Genomic DNA, 27,508 nt, shown 5'->3' with positions numbered 1-27,508 from the left:
AAGGAAATGTCACAACTACAACATCCAAAGATACAAAACAGTGATCTCCATACAATCACAACTACATCACTCAAAGACACAACATAGTGATCTTCACACAATCACAACTACAACACTCAAAGACACAACATAGTGATCTTCACACAATCACAACACTCAAAGACACAACATAGTGATCTCCACACAATCACAACTACAACACAGATAACAAATGCGTCAGGAAGTTTCTTTGACGCAACTCACAAACAACACGCAGATATCACAGCACAAAAGTGTGGTACAACATCACAAGTACAAAAATAACAACGTGACTTCCAGGCCCCACCATGTATCTCTGTGGGACGGCCATTCACAGAGTGAAACATGCAGTCCTTGCACGTGTAACTCGTGGCCTCGAGTGAGAGGAAGACATGAAACAAGACAGCGACAGAGCCCACTAGCGAGTGGGAAGAAGCACTAGAGAAAAGGGTGACGGGGACAGTTCCTACCTTCAGTGTCGTGCTGGACATCTTCCCGTGACTGCTGGATGTGGTGCATGCGTTCCTCTGTGGAGATGAGGCGACCGTCTGGCCCTGGGGCGTCTTCTGCAACCAAACAAGTCAAGGGCTCAATGTTTTGCAAACAAGTCAACAGCTCAATGATTTGCAAACAAGTCAACAGCTCAATGTTTTGCAAACAAGTCAACAGCTCAATGTTTTGCAAACAAGTCAACAGCTCAATATTTTGCAAACAAGTCAACAGCTCAATGTTTTGCAAACAAGTCAACGGTTCAATATTTTGCAAACAAGTCAACGGTTCAATGTTTTGCAAACAACTCAACAGCTCAATATTTTGCAAACAACTCAACAGCTCAATATTTTGCAAACAAGTCAGCGGCTCAATACTCGGAGAGCAAACCTTTAAACTTCAGTTTGTCAGAAATTTGTTCCTGCATAATCCATATACCGTACTTTCGGGACTATAAGGCGCTTCGTTATATAGGGCGGAACCCCCACTTTAGTGGTAAAATTGAGAAAAAACATCACATTAGGCGCTTCCGGTCTATAAGCCGCACATCAAAAGAAGAATACAGAGTGGAAATATTTGTGCTCTGTGTGTGCCGCGACAGACGGGACCTTCTTCCCCGGGGTCAATGACCCAGTTTTAGCTATGAGAAGTGGTTCCCCTTTCATATCTGAGAGAGGAAACTATCCCTGCACCGGGGTCAATGACCGAGTTTTATCTATGATCTATGAGAGGGTCGGTCTCCTTCCATATCTGAGAAGAAACACTGGTGTGCGGTGAGATCAAAGGCAGGTCCTTTGTGACAGCTGGGTGGCCTTGTTTACAGACACGACCTTCTTCCCCGGGGTCAATGACCGAGTTTTATCTATGGGGGGGCGGTCTTTTTGATGTCTTGAGAGGAAACTTGGCCAGGGTTGTAACAGTAGCTGAAACATGCATTATCACAAGTTGTTTGACTGGTACTCAGGCGGTCTCTTTGATGTCTGAGATGAAACTTGGCCAGGGATTTCTATTTTAACAACACATAGGGCGCTTCCGTTCAATAAGCCGCAGGGGTCAAGATTGAGAAAAAAAGTTGCGCTTTCTTGTCCGTAAAATACGCCTTCTTGTCCGTAAAATACGGTACATCTGACAGCAGATTATGTCTACTTATCTTTAAACAGGGTTTGTCAAAGAGATTCATTACCGGTAGTGCTTTCCAATAGTGACAACAACTATCCCAAGTACCTGCCTGCCCCCCCCCCCCTCTCCTCTCCCTACACACACACACACCTTGAAGGTAAGCTCCTGGTTTCTTGTAAAGTGCAAAGACATTTTTAGAAAGAAGCTTGTTAAAGGTTGAGGCGCCCACGCACGCACCCATCCACACACACACACACTACTCACACCCATCCACCTACCCACACACACACACACTACTCACACAGAGACAGACACACTACTCGCACAGACACACTCACCTGGTTCCTCTCCTCGATCTTGTCGCTCGACGTCCATCTTGTATGCGCGGACCTCCTCCTCACTCATGTTCTCGAAGGGGTTGGCTGCGTAGTAGGAGCGGTAGACCACGGCGTTGTGCTGGTGGTCACGCTGAATGATGCCCTTGGATGCTGCTCCTACTACCACCGTCTGGTCTCCCCCCTCCTACGCGCACACACACACACAGTACTGTCATCTTCAGACTGCAAGGCGTTACTAAATATAGGGAGCAACAACTTCTTTGGGGAACACAAATGTTTTGTCCATATACATTGGGACCCCCCTTGTAAGACTTCCTCCATTTCAAGACCTGTTTCTTCAGATTTTCTGTTCATCATTCATGTCACCTGTAAAGTTACCTCCACTTTAAGACTCTCTGAGACTTGCCTTTCTCTTGTCTTGGAGGTGTTAAAAGGGAGGTTCCACTGCATACACGATGCTACCCAATGTAAGTATAGACTACATTTTTTTTATATTGGATCTGACCTGTCTGTTTTACAATGGCAAGAAAATGTTGTTGCTGTATGGCCAGGACACAAGTGAACAGGTCACGTACCTTCATCTTGGACGCTTCATCCCACGAAATTCCTTCCAGGATCTTGGACTGGGGGCCGGCTGATACTTTTTCCTCGTAGTAGTCTTTCCTTATCTGAAACACACACATTGCACATATAGTAGTCTTTCTTCTTTCATGCTACTGCCTTGTTGTAATATCTGCAACACACACACACTGCACATATCACCTTTCATGCTACTGCTTTATTGTAATGGAAAAAAATCTTTAAAAATTACATACAAAATAATGCACACGGACACAAACATGAGCAAGTTTCTTGGTTTCTCAGGTTTACATTTCACATCAATCCACAACTTGTGAGAAAAGCGACAGCCTTGTAGGTAGGCGAGAGCAAAACACAACGGACTTACACTTTTCTGTTTCAGCTTGTAGATAGGTGAGAGCAAAACACAACGGATTTACACTTTTCTGTTTCTGCTTGTAGATAGATGAGCAAAACACAACGGATTTACACTTTTCTGTTTCTGCTTGTAGATAGGTGAGAGCAAAACACAACAGATTTACACTTTTCTGTTTCTGCTTGTAGGTAGGCGAGAGCAAAACACGACGGACTTTCACTTTTCTGTTTCTGCTTGTGGATAGGCGAGAGCAAAACACAACGGACTTACACTTTTCTGTTTCTGCTTGTAGGTAGGTGAGAGCAAAACACGACGGACTTACACTTTTCTGTTTCTGCTTGAACTCTTTTGGGTTGACCCCCTGTGGTGCGAACTGGTTTGGGGTTTCCACCTTGATGGCCGTCGACCTGTGCTGAGGATTCTCTCCGTCCGTCACCCACTGTAAACACACAACGCCACAATGACAAGTTATGTCACCCACTGTAAACACACACCACAATGACAAGTTATGTCACCCACGCCACAATGACAAGTTATGTCACCCACTGTAAACACACAACGCCACAATGACACGTTATGTCACCCACTGTAAACACACAACGCCACAATGACACGTTATGTCACCCACTGTAAACACACAACGCCACAATGACAAGTTATGTCACCCACTGTAAACACACAACGTCACAATGACAAGTTATGTCACCCACTGTAAACACACAACGCCACAATGACAATTTATGTCACCCACTGTAAACACACGCCACAATGACAAGTTATGTCACCCACTGTAAACACACAACGCCACAATGACAAGTTATGTCACCCACTGTAAACACACAACACCACAATGACAAGTTATGTCACCCACTGTAAACACACAACGCCACAATGACAAGTTATGTCACCCACTGTAAACACACAACGCCACAATGACAAGTTATGTCACCCACGCCACAATGACAAGTTATGTCACCCACTGTAAACACACAACGCCACAATGACAAGTTATGTCACCCACTGTAAACACACAACGCCACAATGACAAGTTATGTCACCCACGCCACAATGACAAGTTATGTCACCCACTGTAAACACACAACGCCACAATGACAAGTTATGTCACCCACTGTAAACACACGCCCCATTGATCAAGTCACACACACAACGCCACATTGATCAAGTCACACACACAACGCCACATTGATCAAGTCACACACACAACGCTACATTGATCAAGTCACACACACAACGCCACATTGATCAAGTCACACACAATGCCACATTGATCAAGTCACACACACAATGCCACATTGATCAAGTCACACACACAACGCCACATTGATCAAGTCACACACAATGCCACATTGATCAAGTCACACACACAACGCCACATTCATCAAGTCTCACACACAACGCCACATTGATCAAGCCACACACATTGATCAAGTCATTTTGCTCTACTAATTGGACTCCCCCAATACAGAAAAGTAAAGCTAAGCACAACACAGATAGGAGACTTGTCCAGGAACAACATAGAACTACACGCTACTTCCAATCCTTCACAACACCTATCATTGTATCATGTAAAACACAGACTAAAATAATGTTCTTTCTGTGACCGCCCACCTTGGTGATTTTCTTGGGTGTGGTGGTGCCGATCTCTTCAATCTCTGTCTTCTTGTAGGTGTTGGGCGACGTTAGCCAGCCAGCCTTGTACGCCTGCTTCTGTCTCTCCATGGCCATTTTGATCGGGGACCTGCAACAAGCCACACATCTCTCACATACACCACACTTTCACTTCACTTTTTGCACTTCATTTCATACTTTATCATCCCATTCCTCAGAAATTTGAGTCACTCCTTCCCAGTGGAAAGCTAGCAGCAACAAGAGTCGGGATACCCAGGTGTTAGCTTGTTTCTGTGTAAACAGCCACCTGCACTTCTGGCAGAATGATCATGGTCTTTTACATAGCACAGTCTTGACACAGGGGTGGGATATGAATACTGTATGTTAAGTCATCGCATAAAATTGACCCAAGCCCATGGTGGTGTGGATTGGAACCTGTGGTCCAAGGAGGATCACAAGTCCAGTGCTTTAACCACTGAGCTCCCTGACCCAGACCTGTTTACCCCCCCAAATGAAAATCAGGAATGCAGCTGGTACTTTTCCGTAATTTGAGGCATCTTTGAGTAATCTTTTTATCAACCATAAACCAGCTCGAAAACGATTAAACGACACGTTTATTCGCGCGCTACCATGCAAAACAAGTACAAAATTGATAACCTGAACCATGTTTAACAGTTTTGTACTACACACACAGAAGCTCGATGACACACACACACACAAACACACGACACCTGATATATAATATGCAAGTTAACTAAGACAAGTTTACTTTATCTAAAAAAACAAAACTCCACAGTAGGAGCAAGAGAGCTGGGGGGGGGGGGGGGGGGGTACAACCTGGGGTCCAGGGGTTGGGGGGGTCTGGCTGAAGAATTTTAGCTATTTTATTAACAATTTGTAGCTTGTCCTTGATTTTAAACATGATAAATTGGTGTCAGCAGCCGCTCATTATTTCTTTTAAAGTTAGTATTAAATAATGGCAATTTATCTTCATTGATATAGATCTGCTCCCGACAACAACAATTTCACAGACAGAAATTAAATGTCTTTAGCAAGGGGGGGGGGGGGGGGGGTCCGGAACCCCTGTAACATCCCCCACCCCCACCCCTCCGCCCTTGGATTAGTTACAGTCACTTGAAGATGCATGACTGTGAACAAAACCACCTTAGGCTACATTCTGTCACATCAGACATCCTGCATTAAAACCAGTCATAATAACTCTCTCCAGAAGCTACCTTTAATTTTAGAGGACCGATTCGTTTATTTCATTTAAACATTATTTTTGTTGTAAGTTTTTCGATTCAAAGAACTGTGATCTTTGCTATATATTGGAGAAATATTAATGGAGATCAGTTTTAGGCTCAGAAAGACTTGAATTTCGGCAACAGCCAAGTAACTGATGAGCGCGACCATAGACTCCTACATCTCTATCAGTCTATGTCTCTGGCGCGACTGACCGTAGTGAGAGATCGGTTCGCAGGTCTGAGAGATTCTGTGGAAGTAGAGACCTAGGTCAAATAAACTCGATGCGAAGCAGGCTCATGCTTTGCCAAACATAATTTCGTGTTTTTGTTTGTTTCCATGTTCATTTGTGTACTGCATTTTGTTAAAACAGTGCTGCGTCTAACCTCGGGACACGTGCCGCGACGTGACTCGTAACTGACTTGACTGGCTTTGTTGTTGCACTCATCTCAAGTTGATCACCAAAATGAATGTGGTTCGCTCTTCTTACACTTCACCAGACACCGCCACTTGACTTAATAGTTTTGCCGATATTTCTGTACAACTTTCGCTTTTTTGGTTGGCATTTCGTCCCCACAGAGATCGGCCTTATATTACCCTTCGGACCAATGTCGACCTCAAATCCGCGGAATCCGACAAATACCTTGCTATGCACATGCGCAGAAAAGGCTGTTTCGGTCAGCCTTGAAATCACAGTCCTGGTGACTACCACAATTTCGACTTCGAATTTTCACGCACGAAAAAGGTTCTCTCGACCGGAATTTCCGGAATTTTCGGTAGTATTCCGTAATACCGGAATTTAGACCCCAAATCCGTAATAATTCCGGACAATCCGGGAGGGTAAACAGGTCTGCTGACCCAAACCAGCTACTAAACCCTTGAGCCCAAACCAATCATACTCGTCAACATTTTCACTGGACTCAACAAACAACTTGAGTCTGTCACATCCCCAACACTTTGCACAAAGTCCAAGGTCAAAGTGCTCTCTATTCAACCGGACAGAAAATATACAATGTCCATCAGTTATATCTTCACACACTGAATAAACTTGTTTCTATCCCCCCAGCCCACGTTATCTCTATGGAATACGAGTGGCCTATCTGTGAATGTGACAGGCATGGTGCTACAATCTATACTGCAACTTGGGTGTTCTTACTTCGTATGTTTTATTGTTCTTATTTTTGTTTTTTAAGGTTGTTGTCATATGTTGTTTTGGTTGTTTTAAGAGCAGATGAACCACGCTTTTCCATCTATTGTAATTAATTGTATGGACAATAAATGATCTTATGTCTTATGCCTAACTTGGTAGTCAAGTGTACCCAGGTCATGTTGAGTATGCAGTGTCAGAACAATCTATAATAGACCAAATTATGGAATAAGCTACTGACACATATTTGGAGTGCTCATAGTCCCTGTCAAACTATGGGAACTATCTACAATACACCAAATGATGGAATAAGCTACTGACACATATTTGGAGTGTTCGTAGTCCCCGTCAAAGACGTATGTGAAGGAGCTGGAGGTGGGGGGGAGCTCCACGTCGCTGTTGGCTCGCTCTTTCTTCTCCTGCTTCATCAGCGGCTGTTTGTAGATGTGGCCCGTTCTGAAGCCCTGTCAAACCACAACATCACACCCATCAGCAAACTCGCTACGCCTCGCCGGTATTCATCAAGCATTCAATCTGCTGTGGATCAACCAATCAACTCTGTCCCTGGATCACTGTGATATCAAGCAGTGACTCAACATAAATAAGATAATATCCTCATACCTCTAGCAAATTGCCTTTCTTATCAAAACAGGATTCCCCCTCCAGAATCTTGTCCTTGCCCAAGGCAGCACTATGGCTGTGACATCATGACATAAATTTGTAAGACTATCCACACCATCAAAGACTCATCGTCCCTGCAGTACTTTTGAACTTCACAGTGTTGTACATTCAAAGCTTACATGGTTTATAAGGAAAACATTTGCATGACCATTTTGAGAGAAAATAATGATAGATAAAGACAAAAATGGTCATGCCAATGATTTTTTTTATAATAAAACCATGTAAATAATATGCAACTGTACAGTTCATTTCATTACTTGAATGGCAATGCAAATGACTTTAAAAGAGCAAGTTATGCAAATTGAGAGGCTTAGATTGCAGCAGAAAAACCTCCTGGAAGTTACTGCGCTAAAGTTCAGAGATAACCCTTCCCTGCTTCCAAAAGCTAATAGCAGCGAACCAGAAGTCACTATGTTGTCATTATTGCAATAAAGTTCACAATAAATGCGATAAAAGGTCACTATGTTGTCATTATTACAATACAGTGTACAATCGTTGTGATGAGAGGTCACTATGTTGTCATTATTACAATACAGTGTACAATCGTTGTGATGAGAGGTCACTATGTTGTCATTATTACAATAAAGTGTACAATCGTTGTGATGAGAGGTCACTATGTTGTCATTATTACAATACAGTGTACAATCGTTGTGATGAGAGGTTTGTTTGTTTGTTTGTTTAACGCCCAGCCGACCACGAAGGGCCATATCAGGGCGGTGCTGCTTTGACATTTAACGTGCGCCGCACACAAGACAGAAGTCGCAGCACAGGCTTCATGTCTCACCCAGTCACATTATTCTGACACCGGACCAACCAGTCCTAACACTAACCCCATGATGCCAGACGGAGCAGCCACTAAATTGCCAATTTTAAAGTCTTAGGTATGACCCGGCCGGGGTTCGAACCCACGACCTCCCGATCACAGGGCGAACGCCTTATCACTAGGCCAACCGTGCCGGTCGTGATGAGAGGTCACTATGTTGTCATTATTACAATACAGTGTACAATCGTTGTGATGAGAGGTCACTATGTTGTCATTATTACAATACAGTGTACAATCATTGTGATGAGAGGTCACTATGTTGTCATTATTACAATACAGTGTACAATCATTGTGATGAGAGGTCACTATGTTGTCATTATTACAATACAGTGTACAATCATTGTGATGAGAGGAGAAGGGGTACATACAGAGTTGTCCAAGGTGCGCATGAGAGCCTCCCACTCCAGCTCCCCACACCTGTACTTGCGGCCCGAGGTGTCCGCGCCACCGCCTCCCTGGCTTCCAACCTTGAAGGTTCGCTCCTGTGTTTCCTCGTCCACCAGAACCAGGTTATCCAGCCCCACCGGCATGGCTTTCACCTGTAACACAGCAACAAACACCTCAACATTGTACAACATCTGAACCAGGTTATCCAACCCCACTGACATGGCTTTCACCTGTAACACAGCAACAAACACCTCAACATTGTACAACATCTGAACCAGATTATCCAGCCCCACCGGCATGGCTTTCACCTGTAACACAGCAACAAACACCTCAACATTGTACAACATCTGAACCAGGTTATCCAGCCCCACCGGCATGGCTTTCACCTGTAACACACAGCAACAAACACCTCAACATTGTACAACATCTGAACCAGGTTATCCAGCCCCACCGGCATGGCTTTCACCTGTAACACAGCAACAAACACCTCAACATTGTACAACATCTGAACCAGATTATCCAGCCCCACCAGCATGGCTTTCACCTGTAACACAGCAACAAACACCTCAACATTGTACAACATCTGAACCAGGTTATCCAGCACCACCGGCATGGCTTTCACCTGTAACACACACCAACAAACACCTCAACATTGTACAACATCTGATCCTGGTTATCCAGCCCCACCGGCATGGCTTTCACCTGTAACACAGCAACAAACACCTCAACATTGTACAACATCTGAACCAGGTTATCCAGCCCCACCGGCATGGCTTTCACCTGTAACACAGTAACAAACATCTCTACATTGTGTGAGGGAACAACATCTGAACTAGACTGCTAACGTTTTAATAATAAAACAAGACAGGTTCTGAATTAAACATTAAATCAAACATTATCACTTCAACTCAGTCAGAAAATGTTTGGTCAAGAGATTTCCAGCAAGGCATTTAGTACTAATCAAGCGGGCATGTTCCACCCTAGCGCTTGCTAGTTCGATGCCACCCACCTGAGCGTCTGTAGCCGCCATGACGTTGAAGGCATAATGGAAAGCCTCCTCTATTGTCTCACCGCATGCTACCACCCCGTGGTTACGCAGAAACATCACCTGCAACATGGTTTGTCTCATGAACACATGAACTTCTACCTGCTTCTTTCTTCCTATCACAAAGAGCTCAAATCACTTTTACTAACACTTGAATTTCATTCTGATAACCTAAAGACAAATACAAACACACAGAAAAGAACACAAAAAACACAGAAAAAACATGGCTGAGCTATTTCTAGTGTCTGTTCATGCACACACATAAACAACCCATTGTTACAAATATCTGCAGCCATTAACCTAAACTTGCTATCAAACCCACTGCAAGTTTAAAGACTCTGAGACGGTATCCATGTCCTGCCATAAGTGTAGGTGGCTGATTAAACATAAACACGCACACACACCTTGGTAGCGCGACTCTTTCCACTGGGAGGAAGCGACCCAAATTTGCCAGCAATGGGACAATAAAGTAATATGGAAAAAGCAGCAGTTGAGGTGTTTGGCACCTTGTTGAAGCAATGGGATAATAAGGTACTAAACATGATGGGGTGTGTGTTACCTTGTTGAAGCAATGGGATAATAAGGTACCGTATTTGACGGATTACAAGACGCACCGTTTCATAAGCCGCACCCCCGACTTAAAAAAAAAAATTGGGACGAGCCACGTATAGGCCGCGTCACTATATTAGCCGCCGTCGAAAAAAATATAAATCAGATCGTGTCAATCAATCAAAACAACCAGGCACACGAAAGTACGGTATTTGGTGAAATCGGCTCCGAGAATAAACAAGTGAAACAAAGAAGAAAAGTGAAAAAGTTTGAAGAAAAATATCACACACACAATTTGTAACCAACACACACATGTAGTCCCGCCCGGAATAAGCTTTTTTGGGATGATTTACGACTTTTGCGCACATTTCGAGCAGACGAAAACACAACATGGCGGCTCTCGCTCCTCCAACTATCGCAAGACACAAAAAAACGAAATCTCGCACACGCGAGATCCTGATACATCCGGTGTTTCTCTGTACGCTATCTTATCACGATGACTTGTTGACAAACGAAGATTCGCGAAAGAAAGAGAAAAGCGCAGTGTCTTGAGTAGAGAGCTAATAAAGTACCGGTAATCGCTAATCCAGCGAAATGAAAATCCGCGGCGACTTTCATTAGGTGAATGCTATTCAAGTTTAGGTAACGTTTTAGCCGCATCTTTTTATAAGCCGCAATGCGATTTTATTTTTTTTAAAGTCGCGGCTTGTAGTCCGTCAAATACGGTAATAAACCTGATGGGGTGTTTGTCACCTTGTTGAAGCAATGGGATAATAAGGTAATAAACATGATGGGACAAAAGGTAATGGGGTGTTTGTTACCTTGTTGAAGCAATGGGATCTTTCTTTCTTTATTTGGTGTTTAACGTCGTTTTCAACCGTTCAAGGTTATATCGCGACGGAGGGAAGGGGGGTGATGGGATAGAGCCACTTGTCAATTGTTTCTTGTTCACAAAAGCACTAATCAAAAATTTGCTCCAGGGGCTTGCAACGTAGTACAATATATGACCTTACTGGGAGAATGCAAGTTTCCAGTACAAAGGACTTAACATTTCTTACATACTGCTTGACTAAAATCTTTACAAACATTGACTATATTCTATTCAAGAAACACTTAACAAGGGTAAAAGGAGAAACAGAATCCGTTAGTCGCCTCTTACGACATGCTGGGGAGCATCGGGTAAATTTTTTCTCGTCCCAACCAATATGGGACTCCCCCTAACCCACGGGGGGGGAGGAGGGTAAGCAATGGGATAAGGTAATAAACATGATGGTGAAAAAGGTAATGGGGTGTTTGTTACCTTGTTGAAGCAATGGGATAAGGTAATAAACATGATGGTGAAAAAGGTAATGGGGTGTTTGTTACCTTGTTGAAGCAATGGGATAAGGTAATAAACATGATGGTGAAAAAGGTAATGGGGTGTTTGTTACCTTGTTGAAGCAATGGGATAATAAGGTAATAAACATGATGGTGAAAAAGGTAATGGGGTGTTTGTCACCTTGTTGAAGCAATGGGATAATAAGGTAATAAACATGATGGTGAAAAAGGTAATGGGGTGTTTGTCACCTTGTTGAAGCAATGGGATAATAAGGTAATAAACATGATGGTGAAAAAGGTAATGGGGTGTTTGTCACCTTGTTGAAGCAATGGGATAATAAGGTAATAAACATGATGGGGCAAAACGGGGTGTGCTGTACCTTGTTGAAGGGCCCCAGACTCCGGGCCAGCTGGTCCCGCTCCTCCTGGTCCACCAGGATCCCCCGGTAGTCATGGTAACTCACTTTGCCGCATAGCAACGCCTCCTGTGACATGGGCAGCAACCCTTGTTTGGTGGCCGACACCTGTCAATTAGATAGTAGCGAGATAAGTATTTTCAAAATATTTTCTTATTTTGAACATTTTACTTCATTTCATAAAATGTTATTTTAACCAGTACAATTAAGCATGTATCGCATGCTCTAACCACAAACTGAATTGCTGCAACCACAAACTGAATACCGAGCAACAAAAGAAACGCGAAAAAATTCTGCAATGTTTGATTGACAAAATCTCGAACAATTATAGAGTTAGAATTATCAAACCACAAAAGTTTGATAAAGGCATGTTTGACCTAACTGTTGTGTGATTATGTTGATGCTGCGACTGTTTCAACACACAGGACAAGCAGGTTTAACATTAACGAAGTTTTGGAGGTCTCGCTCAGTCAGTCTTCATCGCGCTCTCTGGCCACTGATCGGACACTGGTGGCTTCCAATGATGTTCCCGGTAGTGTCAGTGGCTGTATTGAATCTATCTCGAAGACGTTGTGGCAGGAAAATGCGATCTTGTCTTATTGGGGTAATGCGAATAATTCACCGCGTTGCATAACTGCAGTGCTTCCAATGTCAACAGAACATTGCTGAAGGTGATAGACTGTTGACATATGCATGTTTAAAGCACATGCTAGCGCTTCTGGATCATCCCCAGCTTAAATCGACCTGGCATTTTGGTGGTGTCAATCTCGGAATCCTGGCTGTTTCAAAAGTGAGACTGGCAGCAAGCGTGCCATGGTTTCTTTTGGTTGCTAATGCATTAGGGAACACATCTCACAGATCTAATTTCTCCTGCTCCACTTGCACGTGCTGCGAGAGCGCATTATGTGTTTAACGTTAAACCTGCTTGTCCCGTGTGTTAAAACAGTCACAGCATCAAAATAATCACACAAATGCAAGGTCAAACATGCCTTCAAACTTTTGTGGTTTAACAATTCTAACTCTATAATTGTTGGAGAATTTGTTAATCAAACAATGACGAATTTTTTCGTATTTCTTTTGTTGCTCGGTATATATATATATATATATATATATATATATATATACATATATATAAATAGAGAGAGAGAGAGAGAGAGAGAGAGAGAGAGAGAGAGAGAGAGAGAGAAAGAGAGAGAGAGAGAGAAATGATAAAATATTACAGAGAGAGATAAATGATAAAATATTACAGAGAGAGACGATAAAATACTAAGGTATTGTAGTCTACAGTAAAAGAGTGAAGGGTGAGACTGACAGCGACGGCAGAGGGCGTGTGCAGGTGGATGATGCAGCGGATGTCGGGCCGGGCCTGGTGGATGGCGGAGTGCAGGGTGAAGGCCGCCTTGTTGATGCCCAGCCCAGTGGTCCCGCAGTCCACCACCTCGCCTCGCACGTCCACCTTGGCCAGCGTACTGGCCGTGATCTCTGGGTACAGCATGCCGAACGGGTTGACCAGGAACTGCTCATGCTCCTGACTCAGCCGCGCCTGGAACATCACACTGAGATCTCAAACGTTTAGCTCCTAATAAAATCCAATCTGCCCTGGACAACACCATTCAATAAGGACCTCCTGCCTACCCCTAAGACAGTGTTGTTCCCAGGCCTTGGTCTTCAGTCATTTAAGCATACTTAATTGATCCGTCGCATTTTTCTGACCACGCTGGTTGAATTTCCAATAGCTTTAACACGTTGAATACCTTTTGACAATTTGTTTGTAGCCCGGACATATTGACCGATATTTTGAATCTACTGTTGTCAATGTCTGGGAACAACACTGCAAAGGATCCCTAACAATGTTTTCCTATACAATACACCTTTCTTCCTTACAATACACCTGTCCAAAGCCACCATCTGTCTATGATGACCCATTTGGTCCATCCCTTGCATGGTTGTTAGAGACAGCTTTGACTGAAATAAAATACTGAACATTTCTTGAAAAGACATTCGAGACCAGAATCCAAATACGAGAATGGAGGATGATTCATTTTATAGTAATATCAGGCTACATGTAACATTATTATTATTATTATTATTGTGATCATTTTTATGCGCCTAATCTAGATATAGCCCTAGGCGCTTACATATTAATGAAACATGAAGAAAAAAACCCAGTATTTTCTATTTGTTTTTGTGTGAGGGTTAGGCTGGGATGAAATCTGTCAAGAGTAACAGTCTCTCTGAAACCTTTCTTGTTTTTTTATTCTGAAGTTTGGAACGTTGGCAGTCTCTTTGTTTTTGGATTTAGTCATTCTAATACATAATGTTTGGATGAGAAAATCAGAAATGTAAATATTATAACAAGCTTACATTTACTGTTTGGGACAGACAAATACACACTTAGACAGTAACTGTTTATGATTTTCTTCTTTGGCCTACTTCCGCAGAATATTTCTACCACGCCCAGCACTCAGTTTACAGGAACAAATGACTTATTAGGCTAATTACTGCCAACGCATAATACCAACCCCATCCCCTCCCAGCACAAGCATTCACACACCAGTCCTGAACACAAAACAAACAAAACCAGACTAAAACAATGAGGAAGGGGGAAGAGCAGCCAAGGAAAGAGTGGTTTTGACATGTCTCTTCACCCATACACACAGCAGAAAGGGGAGTGGGTGAAGGGGGGTCAAGGAGGGGAGGGGTGTGCACTAGCGGCTCAGAGCTGGGTCACACGACACTGCAGCCAGGATGTATCAAGTGGATTGCCCTTGCAAAGGTCACACTGCCTGATAATGGGGCCCTCTCTATCAGAGTCATGGGCTGAACCGCTGGAAGCTATGTGGCCCAAATCCTACTGCCTATGCAGCACAAACACAATGCACTGCACCACCTTTTCTCAATCCTCATGTTTCAAGCACGCCCCTCTGTCTTTAATACTGTCTTGCATGTCCGATTCTTTACATCTGTTTCTTTTCCTTTTCTTTACCACAGGAGACGCCCCACTGTCTCTAATATTGTCTTGCGTGTCTGACTCTTTGCATCTGTTTCTTTTCCTTTTTTCTACCACAGGAGAGGATGGTGGAGATTAAATTTACAGAGAGGGGTTGATAAAGGAGAGGGGTTAGCCCGATCACATACATACACACAAACACTATGAACTGTCAAGATTAGCCCAATAACATATACACACAAACACTATGAACTGTCAAGATTAGCCCAATAACATACATACACACAAACACTATGAACTGTCAAGATTAGCCCAATCACATACATACACACAAACACTATGAACTGTCATGATAAGCACTGAATAATAAAGGACATTACTTCATGTACTCTCCCCTATCAAAAACGTGGTACCGATCAGGTCGAACATCAGCATGCCAGCAAAAGCAGGTTGAAAACACTGCCAGTAACTCACACTGATGTGGTTGTAGATGCCATGTGTCCATCCAGAGAGGTCCACCAGACGGTAGGCGGCCGCCAGCTTGCATCGCAACACCTTCTCCTGCTTGGTGTAGCCGAACGTCTCCACCCCTCGGATGTCGTTGATTGGAATGACTGGCGAAGCTGCAACACGCAATACACAGTCCAAGATTCAGAACTATAAAAATTAAACATAAATTCATTTAAACATCACTTCAGAGCGCAAGTACAATAAACAGGCGAAAATGCAGTCAGCTTTTTCCTGGCATTTCCAAATATTTTATAAGTAAAAACCAAAACTATAAAAAAAAAACACCTGTCAAACAATAAGTTGTACCAGTCTTGATAGTAGATTGCATCTGACAGCTTTTTCTGTGTTGGAGTAAACGTACGGCTATTAGGCTTGGTTACTATCACCTAATGAGCGATGAATAACGGGTGCTAGTATTCCCACCTTTTGAGTAATACTGATGTATAGACTACCCCAAAACAATCCCTTCTACAATTTAATCAGATCATATTAACCAAACTTTACATATAAAACCCTTTCGAAAAAAAGCTGTGCTTCAGCATGAGAACAGTGTACATACATCTGGCGAAAGAGGAGCCGCCGGCTCCCCTGGCTGAGGGTCCGAGGAGGTCTGAGATCTGTTGGAGCGCGAAGAGGGAGGCGGGTCCCCCCTGACGGATCTGCTCATTGACGATGGTCTCCAGCTCCTCCTTGAAGGCCTGGGAGTTGAGCACCACCGACACGCGCGACCGGCCCTCCATCTGCTTCATGTCCTCCTTCACTTCCGCCGGGCGCTGCAGGTTGCGGCGGTACTCCGGGTCTTCTGGGTCTGGACATCACACAGGAATAATAGAATGTACAGTGTCACCAAGGAATAACAGTATCAGAGACCGAGGAATAAAAGTATGAGAGCTGTAAAGTCTGACAGGTACAGGTTGCGTCAGTATTCAAGGTCCTCTGGGTCTGGACAACGATAAGGATAAGATTTTATTTAGTCCTGGGAAGTCACCCCCATGGAAATTCTGGCTCCTTTGTCACTGGGACAAGTGAGCTGCCATACAGCAAGGCACTACCCAATACTTTCTGCATGCATGTATTCATGTTTCCCAGCCCTGTGACTCTTGCTGAGAGCTTGGGATCTTTAATGTGCGTATGCAAGCACACGGGGGTTTTCGGCCCCCAAGGAGGGTCAGCAAAAAGTTGACTCTGAAAAATAAATCCCTCGCCAAATGTGGGGATCCAGCCAACACCGATAACGACACCTGGTTTTGAAGCCAGCGCCGCTACCAACAGAGCTATATCCCCACCCCTCAACATCACCAAGGAATAATAGAATGAGAGCTGTACAGTCGGACAGGTGCAGGTTGCGTCTGTACTCAGGTTCTGCGCATCGTCACCAAGGAATAGTATGAGAGCTGTAAAGGCTCACAGGTACAGACAGCATCATCAACGAACAAATGATCATATTCAAGTCTTCTGTCAAATGTTTTGCATAAATTATCTCTTGTTCTAAAACCTCTGTGTAGCTAGAATTCTTCATTTGCATAGACATCTGCCACATATTGAGACATGTATAAACTGTTGCGCTTGCAAAAACTTGTTGAGTTTGCTTGTGTGCACAGTTGTTTTTGTGTAACACAGCAACCTGGAAACACTAGAAGGATACACCTGCTGTGGTATCTCCTTCAAGCCTTTCTTTATTTGGTGTTTAACGTCGTTTTCAACCACGAAGGTTATATCGTGACGGGGGAAGGGGGGAGATGGGATAGAGCTACTTGTCGATTGTTTCTTGTTCACAAAAGTACTAATCAAAAATTTGCTCCAGGGGCTTGCAACGTAGTACAATATATTACCTTACTGGGAGAATGCAAGTTTCCAGTACAAAGGACTTAACATTTCTTACATACTGCTTGACTAAAATCTTTACAAAAATTGACTATATTCTATACAAGAAACACTTAACAAGGGTAAAAGGAGAAACAGAATCCCTTAGTCGCCTTTTACGACATGCTGGGGAGCATCGGGTAAATTCTTCCCCCTAACCCGCGGGGGGCTTCTTCTTCAAACCTGAACGAGTGGTTCTCAAATGTGAAATGACAGCAGTTATCATCACAGATATACAGTGATAAATAAAATAATTTTACCAATCAAATGTAAACTCACTTAAATTTTACTGGGCAATTCAACCATGTCCTGTGCAAAACGTTCAAAAAAAAAGAATAACTTTTAACTTATGACCCGCACTCGACCCGGAACATTGACAAGGGTCAACCAGACTTGACACTGGGAGGTCATCCAACCCTAGAAGTGTGTAGTGTCAAAGATTTAGCTTTAAAAACATCTGAGAACAGCTCAACGTTCATTTTTTGTGTTCACAGACAGAGCTGTTCATTTTTTGTGTTCACAGACAGACAGATAGCCGGCCTGCGGGCCAGCCGGCCATAAAGACATTACACTGGTAATCACTGATTTCTCAGGGGAGTCAAAAAGTGTATGATCCCAATTATACTATTAATTGTGACGACGTGTACTCACCTATGGAATCAATAAATTTTCCCGATGGGCTGGCGGGCCCATTCAAGTGGGCACTGTCACTCATTGCCTTGGTCAGTGTCTGCCACTCCCGCTCCAACCTCCCTTCCACGCCCTGCAACACAAACACAGGTATCAACTTGCACCTTCTGGTAAAACTCTGTAAGCATCGACTTACACCTGCTGGTAAAACACACCTGTAGGTATCAACTTGCACCTTCTGGTAAAACACACATGTAGACATCGACTTACACCTGCTGATAAAACACACCTCTTTCATACTCTAGTCATCACACATGTAGGCCACTATTAATAATCACACACCCACAAATTCTTTCCTCATCTTGCTGGTAAAATAATCTGCTTTGCAATTGCATAGTGTTTTGTTCAGTGTGTGGTGCACAATGACTGCATGAAACACTGTGTTCTACTTGTATCATTGTGATATTTCTCTCATGGTATTAGTTATTTTTGGCATTCACATGAGTTGCAAAATGTGGGAGCGAACCTTAAACTTGCCTAAAACAGTATGAGATGGCAAATGACAACAGCAAAAATTGGCATCGTTAGTTGTCTCTATGGCCTGCGAGTGAGTCAACAACAAAGATGGGGGAGCTCACAGTCAGAGCAAATCTTGTCACACAATTGCATGTGAAATATGACCATTTGTGGACCAAGCCTGCCGGAACCAAACTGCACCCAGGGATCCAAATCCCCACACAGGGCACACTGAGACCAGGTCCAGTTCAATTCAGGTCACATTCACAATGCAGTAATATCTGTCAGTGTTGTCTTAGTGGAACTGTAAGTCAACATGTGAAGCACAACAGTCAGCTCACACACGTCATGGTTTAATCCAAGTCCAACATCCACCCAAAAATCATGATCCAAGGTAAAAGTGTATCTCCATTTGCTCTGCCATTTGTGAACTCCAGCAAAACTTCAACTACCTAACTTCCCCACTTAACTTGGTCAATCTTGCACCAATTGTCTGTTCCAGACATAAGAGCACTACAGACTCTCAGAAGAGACACATAGGCAGAAGAACAAATATACAGCCCCCATTTCAATGAGATTTGTGCTGACCCAAACAACTTGGTACTGGTCATGCTTTAGTGAGCGGCAAAATCGAAGTGCCTGAGCCACTTTCTAACTCAAAAAAAAAATGTGAATCTCAAAGTCAAATACATATAAAGACGGTGACAACAGGTTACTTAGCAGACTACAAAAAAAATGTATTAACGAATCTTCGAACAAATCATAATCCAAAGCAGGGGGAAAAAATCAACCAAGGCAGACCTTTTCATGGTCATTCCTCAAATCACCCAAGTGTAACGGCTGGAAATCACTGGAGCGCAGAGCACTAGATAAAGGTATTCTCCTTTTGCCCGGTACACTCTCAAGGACAGAACACACCACAGTAAAGTCAATTTACTAGACAGCACAGATACTGACTGACTCAGACAGAGGTGACATGAAGTTTCACTCAGCCAGCAGACAGAGGTGACATGAAGTTTCACTCAGAGGTGACATGAAGGACTGGGTGGCCGAGTGGTAACGCACTTGCGCTCGGAAGCGAGAGGTTGCGAGTTCGACCCTGGGTCAGGGCGTTAGCAATTTCCCCCCCCCCCCCCCCCCCTTTCCTAACCTAGGTGGTGGGTTCAAGTGCTAGTCTTTCGGATGAGACGAAAAACCGAGGTCCCTTCGTGTACACTACATTGGGGTGTGCACGTTAAAGACCCCACGATTGACAAAAGGGTCTTTCCTGGCAAAATTGTACAGGCATAGATAAAAATGTCCACCAAAATACCCGTGTGACTTGGAATAATAGGCCGCGAAAAGTAGGATATGCGCCGAAATGGCTGCGATCTGCTGGCCGATGTGAATGCGTGATGTATTGTGTAAACAAATTCCATCTCACACGGCATAAATAAATCCCTGCGCCTTGAATATGTGCGCGATATAAATTGCATAACATTTTTTAAAAATTAAAAAAATAAATCCCTGCGCTTAGAACTGTATCCACGGAATACGCGCGATATAAGCCTCATATTGATTGATTGATTGAAGCCAGAGTGGGTTATGTGTGAGCCCCACTCAGAGTCGCATAACTTAGTCCCCACCTTTCACTCATTGTGTCACACTGACACCAGGCCTGTCCTCTGAGTTTTATGTCTAGAACAAGGACACAAGGCTGCGAGGTGTTATTTGCTCTCCTCTTCACCGTGTATAGGGCCTGTGAGTCAGTATCAATGTGTGTAACTAACTTTTTTCTTCTTTTTCCTCACTACACTGGAGTGAATGCGCTTTTTCCTCTGCATTTAGCATTGTACATTCACAGACATGTGCAAAACACATCTCTCTTCAAACAAGCTCCCAGTCTTCTCTGCACTGTTCAAAAGAAAAAAGAACACTGTGACTGTGTTTGTCCTTGTAATAGTTTGTTTTAATTTTATGCCAGTGAAATGTCAAACGTACAAACAACACACAGTATTGGCGTTAAGCGGTAATCTTCTTCTTCTTCTTGGCGTTCGCAGAGGTTACACAATCAGTCCAGCACTGGTGATAAATGTTGTCGTTTTCTCCAACTCCTGTCGACTGCCGTATAGTTTGGTCTGCAAGGGAGTTGGTGACGGCCACACTTCTTTTCGTTCCTCATCTAGTAAGGGACATCGCTGTAAGATGTGTTCCGCTGTTTGGTCCTCTTGACCGCAGGCACAGGTTGGTGATGGCGCCAGCTTGAACTTTCGGTTCATGTGAGCATTGAGCCTGTTGTGGCCAGTACGCAGCCTGATGAGGTTGACTTGCTGCTCTCTGGACATTGTGTGGTAGTCATCTCTGTTTGTCCTTGGCCTCATCAATGCCTTGATGATTGTCTTCTGCTCACTAAAGCTGACACTGTTTTCAGGTTGGTCTTCCACGGCTCCTTCTTTTGCCAGCTCATCTGCCCTTTCATTTCCTGGTATCCCACAGTGGTAATTATCGGTTGAAGAACCGGAACAAAATTGGCTGCCGGTATGACCTACCGGTTGGTTTTTAAAACTACCTTTTTTTCCCCCGCTGGTAAAACAACAAATCCAGTACTCTGAGTTGGACTCTTACTGGTTCCAATGACCAGCCTACCGTTTTTTTTGCATCAGGCCAAAAAAAATAATAGGTGTGGTTACGGTAACATAGCCAAAAAAAATAGGGTAGGTAGGTAGGCAATCACTTTTTTTTTTTTTACCTTTTTTTCTAATGTGTACAAATTAAACCTACTTGACAGGGAAATAAGTGTGCAACACGGGCGCTTTCGCTTTCATTGCGTTTTTTGCACTCGGTTTTTTGTTTTTTTGTTTTTTTGACAAATGTAATAAAAAGTTATAGGATCGGCCCCTAAAAATAGGGTAGGTCGGGTTACCGTAACCACACCTATTTTTTTTTTAGGCCTCATCATAAAAGTGTGCGTACCGGTTTGAAAAAATACTAGCGCCATGACTGACATAGAGGGAAGTGTTTCTCAACCGTTGCTTTAAATCAGCTACTTTGCTGCAGTTGAAAAAGTCATCCGTCTTTTGTATATGTGATTTAATCAGTCATCAACCAGGCTTCTTTATAACTTAGAGTGACACCAAACCCACCTGCGTTCAAACAAGGTTTGCAATTTTTGTATTATCTGGTCATAAGTGAAGAAAACCTTAACACTACCAGCACAAAATCCATTCTAGAAAACTAACAAAATGAAAGAACAACAAAAGGAGAAAAAAAACACAATTCTAAAATAGATTAATTCAGTTCTTTTCACAACTCTAAGAAAGGTCTTCTTCAGACTGTGAGAGAGAGACTACTAGTACTATACTACAACTTAATGTGGCCCTCTGAGTATGATTAACACTGGTGCAATTATAGTGTCTGTTGTTGGGCACAATAACATCTTTTTCTTCAGCCCTCCCCTTCCTCTAATCTGTGTATAAAGAGTCAACAAAGAGTGTGCCAGAAGACCAGATTGCAAGCAGGGGGCAAAGAGGCCCCATTCTGTGTGGCAACACCAACACTGGAGAGAGAAAGATGAGAGCCCCCGCCCTGCCCTCCGTGCTACAGCACTAGCAGTGTAAGTGGATCCGAGGTGAGCCTGGCCCACAGAGAGATGTATCATGTAGATAGGGCATCAGTGGCACTGCCTGCACAGAAATCACTGTCAGCCTGCACCTGATACAGCACTGCTGGTGGCCTCTGCTGGACTCTACACACCTATCTACAGCACACCTGGGTAGACTGGGCAAAAGTTAGTCCAGCTGGACTGGGCAAAAGTTAGTCTTGGTCCAGGTGCTTGATAATGTCAACATCTCTCATTAACCCAGTCTATTGAATATGTCACTTGCTGTACACAGGAAAAGGAACTAGTATGAATTCCTTGCATTCTTTTGAGCAACAGCTTAAGTTGTTGAGAGGAAATGAGAGGCATCAACCTCTTCAACTGCTTGATCTTTCAAAGATAAAATGTCAGAGCCAGACAGGAGTGAGTCGGAGTGCATTAAACAACTAAGTTTATGTCTGACCACAGCCACACCTAATTCACCCCCCCCCCCCCCCCCCCCCCCCATAAATGGTGAGTATCCTCGGACTGAATAATAATCTTTCCATCACTGAAAAACATGGATGCTGAACGAAAGATTATACACTTTAGCGATATAAAAACTGGTGTCTTAAGACTTAACCCTTACACTGGTGCAATTCTGTAAGTGTAACACATGTCACATTGCCACTGGTGAATTAACAGAGAGAAAAATAAAGAAAAACGGTCATATAGGTTTTCGCATCCATGGGAGGTAATCGGAACCGACCAAACAGACTGAGCCAGTAGCGCGACATATGTCGTGACAACCAGGAGACAGTATACGTAAAGTAGCGCGACATGTCGCGACAACCAGCTTAAGGGTTAACAGTGAAATCATATCATTGTACTGGGCAATCTTTTTTGTCAAAAAGACACAAGAATTTGGAAGTTGACAAGCCATGACTGAGCAATATAATTATGAGTTTTCATCCTTAAAATATATTACAGCCTACATGTATATGAGGGCCCCAAAGGGGGGGTATCATCACGATCACGGGAATTTTAGCTTTCACGATCACAGTTACCTTGATTTTTGTTTTCACGATCACAAACACCTTGACGAATAGAGGATCATAGAGTGATACAGCCATGAAAAAATGTACGTTGAAAATAAAATGCTTTGCAATAATGCCCATCACGATCACGAAAACAAATGACGATCACGATCACGAGACTTGATTTTTTTTGCCATCACGGATCACGGGCAAAGTCCCATCACGATCACAGAAATTTCGGCAATCACGGTCACAGAAAGGTCAAAAAACGCCAATCACGATCACGATTTTAAACCCTTTGGGGCCCTCGTATATAACACCATGACAAAAAGTTTGAGTCTTTGACACTTCTGAGAAATTATGTGCAATGCTTTTATAGTACAGTACATCACATGTAATATCTCAAGTACTTTTTTTTTCAACTCGCACAATTTTAAATTGAACTTAAACACAAATGCTTTTAGTTTCATGTTTTGTAGGAGTAGGACTGTTTCTAAATATTGCTTCTCTTCTGCTTGCAAAGCTCAAAAATAACATGAGAGCTTCACTCATGAAATATCACAGCATCACACTTAGTTCAGAAATAAAACAACACTGCATTTACAATCAGCCAATGGTATTCTTACTTGAGATAATTATCAACTGTCTGAACTAGACAATAATCTTCTACAATAGCATACACATAAAACTATCTGAACTGAACAATATTCTTCTACACAGTACAATAGCATACACTTCATGTGACCACATCCTGCCAGTCAACATAGCTTTGTGATCAAGCAGGTTTCATTGTGAAAAGTCAAACCACTCAGGAAATAGATTCACCATGTTCTAACCCATCCCCTACGATCTTGACCTTGAACACGAACAACCCAATGATCGTTGTGTGACATTTGCCGGGAACAGCTGAGCTGGAGGAGATGATATTGAAAGTTTAAAGTTAAACTTCATTTCCGATACAGACCATGCACATCTACAAACAGCACTTGTATGGTGCTCTCACTCTCAGTGTAGTATTTCACCAGGTATAGAAAGCTATAGATACCATATGAATGCCTACATGTTGACACAGTTATCTCACTCTCAGTGCATTATTTCACCAGCTATAGAAAGCTATCGATACTATATATGCCTACATGTTGACACAGTTATCTCACTCTCAGTGAAGTATTTCACCAGCTATAGAAAGCTATAGATACCATATGAATGCCTACATGTTGACACAGTTATCTCACTCTCAGTGTAGTATTTCACCAGCTATAGAAAGCTACAGATACCATATGAATGCCTACATGTTGACACAGTTATAACTTATAGTTTTAAAGATTAATTTTATTTTATATGTACTTTAAGATCATTTTCTATTGTCTGCTTATTCGCATGCCAAATCAAAACCTGTCAGCTGAAATGGAAGTTGTGCCTTACAATTGTCAATTAGGCCAAAAAAAATAATAGATGTGGTTGCGGTAACATAGCAACAAAAAAATAGGGTAGGAAAGTAGGCAATCACTTTTTTTTTTATTTTTACTTTTTTTTCTAATGTGTACAAATTAAACCTACTTGACAGGGAAATAAGTGTACGACTCGGGCGCTTTCGCTGCGTTTTCTGCACTCATTTACTTGTTTTTTGTGTGTATTTTTTTGACAAATGTAATAAAAAGTTATAGGGTCGGCCCCAAAAAATAGGGTAAGTCGGGTTACCGTTACCACACCTTTTTTTTTTATAGGCCTTATGAATGCTTCTGATAAACACTGCTGAACAAGAGAAAAAAAGATTTTGAACCTGGCCTCCAATCATAAACTATTCAGACTCAAAGCAAACACACTCTCCTATTGATACTGTAGCTTACATACAGTATTCTAGTTCTACTGTGTATAAATTTCCATCTGAAATCACAGCCTATTTCTTTACCTAGCACTGTAGCCTACAAAAAAAGCATGACATGGTGCTGGGGAAAAAAAAGCATGCTGGGCAAGTCTGTCTCTACTTTGAGAGCTGACATCAATAAAATCAATAGCAGACACTCTGTACTTGGTGTGAGTCACATAAGCTGCAGCATGCATGCAGGGCTCGCATTAAATGATTAATCTTTAAAACCAGCTTCACTGATGACTCCTGTATACACTCGCAAAACTTTGTGTAACGTGAGGAAGATAACCATTAACCCAATAAACACTGGATGCCTGTTCTAATCCTTCTTCCATGTTACCTGTTAGTCAAGTTCACATAATAAGAACTGCAGCTGTTTCATCTAAATTTCTCATCACTCATGATTCATGAACAAAGCACCACTTTGTCATTGTGAAATATGGGAAAATCTTTTTGGGGGGCTGGGGGGATCAATCTTCTTGGCAGTAAGAAATGATGACAAAAAGATACATTATAGTAATAGACCTTTTCGGTATCTGAGCAGCTCTCGCGAGACACGCTCTTTGTTATGCTTTGAACATCGCGAGAACTTCGAACCTTGGCTTGTGCAGCTCGCGTGAGATCGCTGTACCGCATGCTTTGCTATGCTCTGAAGTTTGCGAGAGATTACGAGAGCTTGGAATACCGATAGGGTCTATTACACACATTTGACTTAAAAGAAGACTGATTTATAATTTTCTAAGCCCTAGTTAGTCCTAGATGCGTCATGATTGAGTCTGTGAGTGACTGTCATTGATTGAAATTCGAATGGGTAGCGAAAGCAGTATTGCATACCTTGTCCTTGATGACCCTCCACCACCACACACACTCACCCTCAACAGCAGAAACATTACTACTACTGGAGTGTGAATCACTGAATGCAGATCTATGCAATAGGTGGTTTCCTGATAAAGCAGTGAAGTGACAACATAATTATAAGCTTATATCAAAACGAATTTGCAGTATTTAGCATTTCATGTTCAGTAGTTGCAACAATTAATACATATTTGCTGTATCTTGTTCCTTGCAGAGTGAATCAAGGGAGGTTAACGCCCATTTCGTGTTGTATGTTCTGTGTGAAATTCCAGTCAAAACTTATAGATCGTGTACTCGTAGCGTTAGTGCAGAATGGTACACCGGCAAGATAGGGAAAACTGTTTCGCGACTAAATATATTTATAAATCTTGGCTCATGTCTTCTACAAACTGCAAAATATCATCCACTAAGGATGCCCTATTTTGTTGAACATCTCCGAAGCATAAACGTAAACCAACGCAGGCAGGGTTGCTGCATGCCGATGCTCGGCTGAAGTGCCCTACGCTACCCTCGAACACTCTACACACCTGCGGCGGCGAAGGCGATTCAGTTCAAAGATGGCGGCCCCCGCGCCACAAGTCCAAATCCGCCAGAAATATTCAAGATCTACGTTACACTTTGCAGCGATTTTGTAGAAACTTCGCCGATTATGAACAGCTTATGGCAAGGCAGGCACATAACACATGCACACTGCTTGAAAACGGATGACCGGTGGCAAACATAATGAAGTAGCAGACAGCAGCAATGTCTGATTCACCTCTTCCGCATTCTATCAAACAACGAAGCCGGTTAGTTACGGGAACATGCACAGTAACTGGATGGCATTAATAAAGCGTGCAATTAATGATCACAAATTGTACTTACCTAGGCCGTTAAAACGAAAATAACGCCTGTTGTTCAAGAGGATTCAGCCTGACCCAGATCCTCGTCGGGCTTCCTAATACGCTATGCAAATGACAGGAAGAATACAAAATTGCTGTTCTTTCGTATGAAACTCCGCCTACGGAGAGTAAGCCTTTTTTGCTTGCTGCAAAATGAATCATCAATCAAATTGTGAGAGAATTCTTCACAGTATAGAATGAACCTTTATATCTTCAAATCTCTTTCATATTTTAACAAATCTTAACACAGCAATACATTTTTACGTTAAGGGGAAAGTTGTCCATGGAGGGTAATCACAGGAAATGGATATAATGTCATGTGACGTCATCCAATGTCCGCGGGTTAGCAGACAGAAACTGATAAGCATAAGGTGGCATTATGATAATCAACGTCTGAGTGATGAAACAAAACGATAAACAAATGAGTAAATTAGTACTTTTACGCTTTCTCGTACATACTTGTATTTTATTTTATTACTTGCAATTTAAAACGCATACAAACATGATGTATTTGACGTGCATGAAAGTTACCGGCATTGCAATGTTTCAGTCATTGAAATAGCACTGTTGTCGTAACGGAAAACTCGGACTTCTACACATCTCTCTCTCACTCTTCTCTTTACTTTTTACATTTAGTCAAGTTTTGACTAAATGTTTTAACAAAGAGGGGGAATCGAGACGAGGGTCGTGGTGTATGTGTGTGTGT

At 42.7% G+C, this 27,508-nt stretch overlaps 2 protein-coding genes across 2 annotated transcripts; both read right to left on the bottom strand.

The window, feature by feature from the left end:
• Positions 1-93: 93 nt before the first annotated feature.
• LOC138983035 (protein hu-li tai shao-like) lies at positions 94-9,420 on the bottom strand. Its single transcript, XM_070356438.1, has 9 exons — positions 9,241-9,420; positions 8,789-9,193; positions 7,238-7,380; positions 4,528-4,657; positions 3,221-3,337; positions 2,540-2,632; positions 1,965-2,148; positions 489-584; positions 94-137 (listed from the first exon to the last, which is right to left on the bottom strand). Exons 1-9 carry the CDS (start codon positions 9,418-9,420, stop codon positions 94-96), a joined length of 1,392 nt encoding a protein of 463 aa, XP_070212539.1.
• On the bottom strand, positions 9,411-26,894 carry LOC138981358 (alpha-adducin-like). Its single transcript, XM_070354251.1, has 8 exons — positions 26,786-26,894; positions 18,109-18,220; positions 16,154-16,402; positions 15,559-15,707; positions 13,447-13,677; positions 12,099-12,242; positions 9,817-9,915; positions 9,411-9,587 (listed from the first exon to the last, which is right to left on the bottom strand). Exons 2-8 carry the CDS (start codon positions 18,170-18,172, stop codon positions 9,426-9,428), a joined length of 1,098 nt encoding a protein of 365 aa, XP_070210352.1. The 5' UTR covers positions 18,173-18,220; positions 26,786-26,894; the 3' UTR covers positions 9,411-9,425.
• Positions 26,895-27,508: the final 614 nt, after the last annotated feature.

Source organism: Littorina saxatilis, linkage group LG12 (genome assembly GCF_037325665.1).
Source record: "Littorina saxatilis isolate snail1 linkage group LG12, US_GU_Lsax_2.0, whole genome shotgun sequence".
Taxonomy (NCBI): Eukaryota; Metazoa; Mollusca; class Gastropoda; order Littorinimorpha; family Littorinidae; genus Littorina; species Littorina saxatilis.
Note: the sequence above shows the minus strand (reverse complement) of the source record. Positions and strands in the feature narration are given on the sequence as shown.